The sequence below is a fragment of the Poecilia latipinna genome, unplaced genomic scaffold (assembly GCF_001443285.1).
Source record: "Poecilia latipinna isolate Pla-1442-1.1 unplaced genomic scaffold, P_latipinna-1.0 Scaffold984, whole genome shotgun sequence".
Lineage (NCBI taxonomy): Eukaryota > Metazoa > Chordata > Actinopteri > Cyprinodontiformes > Poeciliidae > Poecilia > Poecilia latipinna.
Window position 1 is genome coordinate 222,323 of NW_015113600.1, and position 9,432 is coordinate 231,754.

Genomic DNA, 9,432 nt, shown 5'->3' on the forward strand with positions numbered 1-9,432 from the left:
AACTGGACCGTTCAAGGTCTCCATCAAGCTGATTTTCTATTAGCAGCTACACAAATCTTTTTAATAAACATTACATTACCAAGACACATGAAAACATACCTTTATCTTGGTTTTTTCTATTACTATAGTTTATTATAGTAATAAAGTAAAGGCAAAAAAATACAGTTGCAAAGAACAGCAACTGCTAGTGAAATATAATCTCTCCTCCCTTAATATTGAACTGTTAGCAAGTTATGACGGTCATAAGGCTGTCATAGAACAACAGTCTTCAGTTAGAGGCCTCTTCAGATTCATTGCAAGACTGACTGCAATCTTAGATCCTTCCTGCCCCCAGCATCACCAGTCAATCTAATGGTGCCAAGAAGCATACGGGACTATATATCTATTATTGCTCTGTGAAATACATTTCACATACACCTGTAAAGTTTACATAAACAAAACTCTACTAAGAGTGTATTTGCAGCATTTCAAAATAAAATGTAAACCAGCCAACTAATATGGAGAAGAGATAGAGTCTTACTGCCTCAGGGAGGTGCAGGATGGTGTGGTCTGTTTCAGGAAAAGCTGCCAGAGCTTTGTAGCCACAGCTGGATACCTCTGGATCCTGGTAGAGCACAAGGAACAGTGAGCACTTTTCTACAGAAGCACTACAAACTGATCTGGATGGTTCGTCAGACAAATATTTGGGGAAAACACAAACCTGGTTGGCAGCATAACTCCAGAGAAAGCTGACCACCTCCTCTTTCAGTTTCTGAAAGGAAAACACACATTTCAACATAAAAATCTATAAAGCAGAACCTAACCTAACCTGACCTAAAAAGCAGTCAGGCATTGTTTTCTAATGTTATAAAAAGTTCAAGAAATTATGATTTATGTTTTTTCCACATTTGTTAAAACTGCCACCATGTCGTGACGGCATGTATGTGAAAAGCTCAATCTCCACCTCCTCCTTGTAGTACTATCGTCACCACTCCCAACCAAGAACAACCAATTAGAGCCAGCAAGAGGGTCTTAGCGCTGTCAATCATGCTCATGTACACACCGCTAAGTGTGCTAATGGCAGAGAAAACATTTATTGTCATAGGAAACTGTTTATTCGCCACTATTAGTGGTCAATGTAAGTAGCCTTAGCATTCATGGCAGACTCCGTTGTGGTGAAGCAGCTGTAGTGTAACATAGAAATAGGGTGATTGCCAGTGCTAAGACCTTCCGCCTGGCTCTGATTGGTTGTTTCTGACAGACCAGTGTAATTGTTCTGATGTCATGGGTTCATAGGGAGAACAGGGAGGAGCTAAATTTTTTCACAGATTATATGTCTCATAACAATACAGCCACAAAGGGGGTAATTTTGTGTTTTATGTGCTGGTCCCAAGCCTGGATAAATGTAGAGGGTTGCATCAGGAAGGGCATCCGGCGTAAAACATTTGCCAAATCTGACATGCGAGTCAAGAATATGATCTCCAGTATACTGGATCGGTCGAGGCCCGGGTTAACAACGACTGCCATTGATGCTGGTCAACAGGGTACCAGTGGAAATTGGACTATTGTTGGTCAGCAAAGAAGAAGGGGAGGAAGACATGTTCGCATTATAGGCTGGAGAGTAAGGAGGGAGAAAATTACTTATACAGGTTGGCGAGGCAGAGAGCTAGAGATGGGACCGATGTACAGCAGGTTAGGGTGATTAAGAACCAAGATGGAACTCTACTGACAGATGCAAAAAATGTGGTAAGAGGATAGAAGGAGTACTTTGAAAAGTTGATGAATGAAGAAAACGAGAGAACAAAGAGGAGAAGAAGCTGCTCCTGTGGATCAGGAAGTAGCTTGAAAAGGATGAAGAGTGGAAAGGCAGTTGGTCCAGATGACAAAACTGTGGAGGTATGGAAGTGTCTAGGAGAGCCACCAGTAGAGTTTTTGACAAGGCTGTTCAATGAGATCCTAGAGAGTGAGAGGATGCCTGAGGAATGAAGAAGAAGTGTGCTGGTGCCAATTTTCAAGAACAAGGGAGATGTCCAAAATTGTGGTAACTAGAGATGTATATAATTCAATTAAGTTATGGGAAAGAGTTGTTGAAGCCAGACTGAGGTCAGAAGTGGAATCTGTGAGTAGCAGTATGGTTTCATGCCAAGAAAATGAAACAGATGCAATCTATGCATTGCGGATGTTGATAGAAAAGTACAGAGAATGTCAGAGGGATCTGCATTGTGTTTTTGTAGACCTAGAGAAAATACAGTATATGACAGGATTCCACGAGAGGAGCTGTGGTACTGCATGTCTGGAGTCTGGAGTAATAGAAAAATATGTTAGAGTGGTGAAGGACATAAATTATAGCTGTAAGACTGTGGTGAGGTGTGCTGTAAGAGTGACAGAGGAGTTCAAGAAGGAAGTGGAACTTCAACAAAGATCGGCTCTGAACACTTTCCTGTTTGCTGTGGTAATGGACAGGTTGACAGGTTACAGGGAACAGAAATAAAGAAAGTGAAAGATTTTAAGTACCGTACTTAGGGTCAACAGTCCAGAACAACGGTAAGTGTGAAAAAGAAGTGAAGAAACGTGTATAAGCAGGGTGGACCGGGCGGACAAAAGTGTCAGGTGTAATGTGTAAAGGTGTAAAGAGTATCAGCAAGAATGAAGGGAAAGGTGTACAAGACGGTAGTGAGACTAGTAATGCCGTTTGTTTTAGACACAGTGGCAATGAAGAAGAGGCAGGAGGCAGAGCTGGAGGTAGCAGAGATGAAGATGTTGAGGTTCTCTTTGGGAGTAACAAGGATGGATAAAATCATAAATGAATACATCAGAGGAACAGCTCATGTCAGATAAACATGAGCTGTGTAGGAGATAAAGTCAGAGAAGCCAGACTGAGATGGTTTGGACATGTACAGAGGAGAGACACTGAATACATCGGTAGAAGGATGCTGAGGATGGACCTGTCAGGGCAATGACAGAGGAAGAGGAAGACCAAAGAGGAGATTTATGGATGGAGTGAAAGAGGACATGAAGGTAGTTGGTGTGAGAGAAGAAGATGCGGAAGATAGGGTTACATGGAGACGGATGACTCGCTGTGGTGACCCCTAAAGGGAAAAAGGCGAAAGGAAAAAGAAGATATGTCTCATAAAATAATGTCACAACATAGTGATAGTTTTAACAAATATGTAAAAATCATATTTTTTATAGAAGTTACTTCCTGCAGCTTTATGTAGTCTACAAAAGGAGAAGAGAAAGCAGCTGAAGTACCTCATACTCCTCTGACTTCACAGTGAGCTGGGGAACCAATGACAGGAGCTCAGCTATGGCTTTAACCATCAGTGGACGGGAGTCACACTTCAGCTCAGCTCCAAGACTTTTCCATGTCGAGATGATGTCCACTACCTGAGAAACACGATGGAACCCTGATATCACTGAAAGCAAAGTCCAAATAAGCAGTGGGCTTCTCTGGGCTGAAACTGGGAACTCTGGCTGATAATTCTTGGTACAGTTACCAAGGCAACAAAGTGAACATTATTGAGAAATAAATTAGGAAAGCACTTGATCATGTGCTGCAGAGGTGGTTTACCTCTGCTTTGCACAGCTCTTGTAAGCCTTGCAAGGAGAGAGCAGCAGGGGTTGCCAGGTCTGGTCTGTTGCACTGCTTCAAAGTGAGTGAGATGGCAGCTAGCATGTCACCTCCATGCTGGTAAGGCCTGAGATGTGCACAAAGATCAGGGCTAATTAGCAGGGTACACCAAGGACACATCATCAGTCCACTACAGATGAAACAACCATTCACACTCAAATCTCTAAAAACAGGCAACTTTAGAAGATCCACTGACTCTAACCATCATATTTTTGGACTGCAGAAGGAAGCTTGAAATGTATTTAGGCTGACCCTTCAGTCATGGCAGAGGGTTGCTGTGTGAGGTGGGAGCTCAGTAACGTGGAAATTGCAGCTCAGAAGAGGAGCTGCGCCTCAAAGGCGGAGCTAGGTCCACCCAGCGTTTTGCACAGCTGTATGGTTACCATGGAGATTCAAGGATTTCTCAAACATGCATGAGGAATCAAGGCAACACTCCAGGTATGATTTGGATGAGAGAATAACATTCTAACATAACTTAAACCTCAAGAAAATATTTTAAATAATACTGCCCTTTACATCTAAAATTATTCATTTTTAAGAACTCATGGGGCTAACTTATATTATACCAGAAAAAATCTATAGAAAGAATAGTCAGAACCTGTGTTTACTGATGATACAAATGATTTGTTGATGTAAAACAGAATGAGATGTTTTTCTGAGAAATATTAGACTTTGCTTTATCCTTGTTTTCCTCAAAAATGTGCATCCCAAGGCTGCACTTTTATGCTCACAGTAGTCGTTTTGTCTTTTTATCTGCTAGCCACTCACTTCAAAGATAGCATACAGCACTGCCCCCTTAGACCACTGTATTGTAGGCCTTCATGGGAACACAGTGTAGGCATTTTAAGCTGGGCTTATGGTTGACATATGTACCATCTGCAAAGAATCAGGTTAAAACAACTTTTGAAGAATGTATACTCTGTATGGGTAGCCCATATTCTCCTAGACTCTAGGGGGCACTATAGAGTGCCTACAGCAGCCAAAATATGTTTTCGAAGTAAAACAATACAGCTGTTAGTAGCAACATGGCAACACCAGTGAGTGTGGCGATTATATTGTTTTTGTGGGCCAAATCATTAGTACATCTGTCTTTGTGAACCTCCAGTAGTAGGAGTCATTGCTAGTCCTCCATGTTTTTCCACGTGAAACTGTTACAATATTTACAATAGTTACAATATTTCAGAGGTGCATGGTGCAGAAAATTTGTGTGGAGAGACGTGATTGCTAAAAAGCTTAAATCAAGTTTCAGATGACATCATTTCAGCAGTTTCACACTTGAGTGTTTCACTACTCTGCAGCAATCCTACACTTGTGCTTATCTGTCACAGTCAGTAACAAAAAAGGTCGGATCAGAACAGTGACTCATTTCCCATCATTTGAGTTACAAAGTAGGTCAGTAGACTCAGTTCTTTAGTGAATGTCACAATTCTGTCTCCTCAATATCCTCCCCAGTGTGTCCAAAAATATGATAATTTTGTGACTAATCAAATATTTCAAATGTTTTGTATTTGTAAAGAAAGTGTTCCATTAAGAGTTTTAGTTTATTGAGTGTGTGTAAAATACATTAGTTTACAGTTGACTAAAATGTGCAGTTGATCAAAACAGAAAGCAAAACTTTACATAAACTAGAGACCAGAAACCGTTCACGGATCTCTGCTCAGTGCACTCTCTACACACACATCCTATTCCATCAATCAAATGACGCACCTCTCTTTGCAGATATCCCTGAGGCAGGCGGCCCTAGCCACCATCTGCTCCCACTGAGTGTCCTTACCCACCACCACTCTGATATCCTGCTGACCCAGAAGGCCCTGCAGTTCTGGGTAGACTCGGTCCTTTGGAGACCCAGGAACAAAGTGATCAAAAAGGATTTTTTTGAAAAGGTTCACACGGAAGAATATAACAGGAATGACTGGCATTTTATTGCTGACCTGTCTTTTCCACAGTACAGTCATCAGGCGCATTGCAACAGCTCTCAGCTTGGGTGAACTAGCCAGCATGTGGAGAGTCTGCAGCACCATGGGGACACAAAGCTGGGAAAGAGCACAGTATCCTCATAAGGCTTACAAGACAAAACCTTTACTCTGTGCTTCATTACATTTTAAATATCAAGTCACTGTACCTTATGGGTGCCGAGGTTTGGCAGGCTGTTAAGCACAGAATGGATCAAATCTGGATTTGTTTCCTTTGACAGTTTGAACAACAGGACAGGGATGAGAGAGGGGACCTGCAGACACAAATTCAAATCAGAACAACTTTATTAATCCCTGAGGGAAATAAATTGTTGTTCTAACAGTTAGAACAACTAACTGTTAGTTAGATTCTAACTAATAATATTTAGTTAGAGTCTAACTAAATATTATTCAAGGTTATTCAAAGAGTTGGAAAAGATGTGGGCAGGAAGGATCTTCTGTATAATAGCACATCTGAAGAAGCCTCTGACTAAAGACACTATTGTTGTAAAGTAGTTTCATGAAGAGGATGATCAGGGTTGTTTTATGAAGAATCCTTCTTTGCACAAAAATCTTCAGTCATCCTCAGAATTACATTTTAATAAGATGATGTTTTGTTTTATGTCTTTAGCCATTTGTTTGTCAAATACTTAATGAGATATATTTACCGTGTTTGATGTTTGTTGTAAATGACGTAATACTCACAGACGAACAAGATAATTAGTCCAAGTTTATCGTTTGTTGAACGTTCAGAAACTACAGTGGCTGTAATGTGCCACAGCAAAGGTAAACAAAGGTAAAATAACCTGAACAGACGATCAACTCTAAACCACTCCTACCTTTTTATTCTCCGTCTCTTTTTGTCGTTTAAGCACACCTGTTGCCATGGCAACCGCCTGCACTCCTCGAGCCGAGCAGTGATTACGTTAAAAACATTTAGTCCGTTATGAAGAATTTTGTCTGGCAGCTGAAGGAGGAACAGCTTATCCTGCTCTCTCCCGTCCTTACTGATAACTTTACCTGTGAATTATTTTTAAAGTTACAATTTCTATAGTTATTTTACATTAATCGACATCATAACTGGATTACTTCAAGCCTAAGGACCGGGAGATTTTCTCACTTTTAATTATTACCTTACTTTTCTTCACCTCCAAGTTGAACTAGGGCAAAATGCCCCCGTCCGACCCCAAGGACATTAACAGTATTCTACAACGACTTCAGTTTTTAGAAACGAAGATTCAACGCCTGGAGGTGAACTTTGAGATCAATGCTACCTGTGGATATGAAACAACTCTTCCTCAAACCAGCGGAGAGGTCGTACACCCTGCACCAAGCAGCTCACCCTGGATCGCTCAGGGCGCCAAGCTGAAACAAAAGTCTCACACTGCAGATCCCATGAGACGACTAACGGGGAGAAACCCTCACCTGGACGAAACAGCGTGGCCGGCTCTGAGCCGAAACCCACCTTCAACTTCAACACCTGCTCCGCCAAAGAATAGCAAACAAGCAGCTGGAACAAAAACGGCCCCACCGACCCCGCTCCCAAGGACAAAGCGACCAGCCCAAGCCTCAAAATATTCCGACTCCGTGGGAATCCCACTGAAAAACAGATTTTCTGCTCTCCAGCCTGAGCCTCTGACTGAAAACCCACCTTCAAACATCAACAATGAGGCTAAACCAACACATCCACCCCACAAAGCTCCGAAGGACAAAATGACCACCAGGAAAACGAAATGTATGCAAAGAGTTCTTATTGTTGGAGATGAGACAGTAAATGGAATCAGTCATGTTTGGAACCCCAAGAAAACGAGAGCGGTTTCTTTTCTTGGTGACACTGTATCTGATTTGACTCGCAAAGTGCTCTCTCTAACCACTGATCAGCCAAACATTGAGACTTTAGTTGTGCATGTTGGAGCCAACGATCTGGCAAAGCAAAAATCAGACATTCTGAAAAAGGACTTTAATATTCTTCTGGACACTATGGGAAAATTAAAAACAAAGTTATTTCTCAGCAGTCCAATTCCATCGCCTCAATGGGGAGACGAAAAACATTCCAGGCTGGGCATGATAAACAAATGGCTGATTAAAACCTGCTCTACCAGCTCAGTGACCTCTGGATCTACTGGCAGCGCTTTCACCTCTTTGGAAGAGGCGGACGCAATCTTAACAAACATGGAATAAGGCTGCTCACTGCAAACATTTTTCATTTTATCAACAAGAACAACAATGTGATAATCGCTTCAGAAGAACAGGCTCAAGGATGTCTGACTAGGATGGAACCCTCCGCTTATCAGAAGCAAAGTGTCCCAAAACAAAGTGCTGGGGACAGAATGACTGGTTCCCCTCCTCCTTCCTCTCTCTCTAATCACTCCCCACTCCCTCATCCTTTCCCCCTCGCTCCCTGCTCCTACACTCACTCACAAGATCAGAGTTTCCCAGGAAGTCAATCACTAAAGAGAGTCGGGCTGCACCTGAGCCGCCTGAAGATGCTGATGGAAGATCCGGGTCAGAGAGGAGGACGGACAGACTCCTCCTCCTCCCAGCAGGATGGTATGGATTAACAGGTTCGCCTCGGCACCCCTCTCCTTAGCACTAACATAGCAGCATCTAAGCCACCTGCCTCTGACCTCCCAGAGGATCCAGTGCTCTGCGTTTCTGAGGTCTGAGACCGGGGTCCAGACATTATCTTTACACCCGTCTTCCTCCAGAATGTGTCTGGCCCCCCCAACATTACATAGCAGGACATTACCTGTCCGGATCACTACAAGAAAAGTTAGAAAAAACAGAAATACAAAAAGCAGCGGTCTTAATTCAAACCTCAGACTGATTCCCTGCCTAAAGGAACCTCAGACTGAAGAACTTCCAGCCCCCAAGTCACTTAAACTAGCTCTTTTAAATACCAGATCTCTCTGTGCTAAAGCTCTATTAATTAATGATTTAATCACTGAGCATAATATTGATGTTTTATTTCTGACAGAAACATAGCTGAATGACAATAATGAAGCAATCGTACTAATTGAATCAGCGCCTCCTACATACAATTTTTTAAGTGAGAATAGAAAACACAAAAAAGAGGAGGCGTGGCTTCAATATTTAAGAATACCATAAACTGTAGTAAAATCTCTTTGGGTAATTTCACATCTTTTGAGTATCTTGGAATAGAGGTAAAAGGCCACAAACGAACTTTGACACTAATTTTACACAAAACCCCAACATATGTGGAAGGTTTCTTTACGGACTTGAATGAACTTCTATCTATCGTATGCATTGATTATGATTGTTTGATAATTGCCGGTGATTTCAACATTCATGTTGACAACCCCCAAGACCCAAGCTTTTTTGCCGAGGGGCAAAAAAGCTCTGTAATATATTAGAGTTTTGGTTTAACACAACATGTCAAACAAGCAACACATACTCATGTACACACACTGGACCTTGTTATCAGTAAGGGTGTGAATATTTCCAGTGTCTCTGTAACTAATGTTGCCCTGTCGGATCACTTTGCTGTTATCTTTGAATGTTCTTTATCCGTTAACCCACTTGTACAAAAAGCTACTATCACAAAACATACTTTCACAGAAAACACAGCAGAAACATTTAATCAAATCTACTCTTCTTCCTCGTCCTTAAGCTATAATGACGTAGATAAGTTGGTAGATGATTTTCAGTGCAAACTTTCAGATATCATTGATTACATTGCCCCCATTAAAGTGAAGGTTGTGTCTGGTAGGAAGAAATCTCCATGGAGAAATGCACAAACAGTTCAATCTGCAAGACAACTCTGCCGTCGGGCCGAACGGAAATGGCATAAAACTCAACTTCACGTTTACTATGAAATCTATACAGAAAGACTACATAGCTATCACTCAA

The 9,432-nt window shown here is 41.7% G+C and overlaps 1 protein-coding gene across 2 annotated transcripts in view; it reads right to left on the reverse strand.

The window, feature by feature from the left end:
* The window catches only part of LOC106958418 (focadhesin-like), a 29,497-nt gene extending 23,643 nt beyond the window's left edge, over positions 1-5,854 (reverse strand). The window contains exons 1-7 of one of the 2 annotated variants that reach the window (XM_015050303.1): positions 5,733-5,854; positions 5,542-5,643; positions 5,318-5,445; positions 3,551-3,677; positions 3,232-3,366; positions 701-751; positions 521-604 (exon numbers count right to left, since the gene is read on the reverse strand). In XM_015050303.1, the coding sequence (XP_014905789.1) occupies positions 521-604; positions 701-751; positions 3,232-3,366; positions 3,551-3,677; positions 5,318-5,445; positions 5,542-5,631 (615 nt within the window). In that variant the 5' untranslated portion in view covers positions 5,632-5,643; positions 5,733-5,854. The remainder of the gene's footprint in view (positions 1-520; positions 605-700; positions 752-3,231; positions 3,367-3,550; positions 3,678-5,317; positions 5,446-5,541; positions 5,644-5,732) is intronic. The other variant, XM_015050302.1, reaches the window with a different exon arrangement.
* Between the last annotated feature and the right edge of the window lie 3,578 nt (positions 5,855-9,432).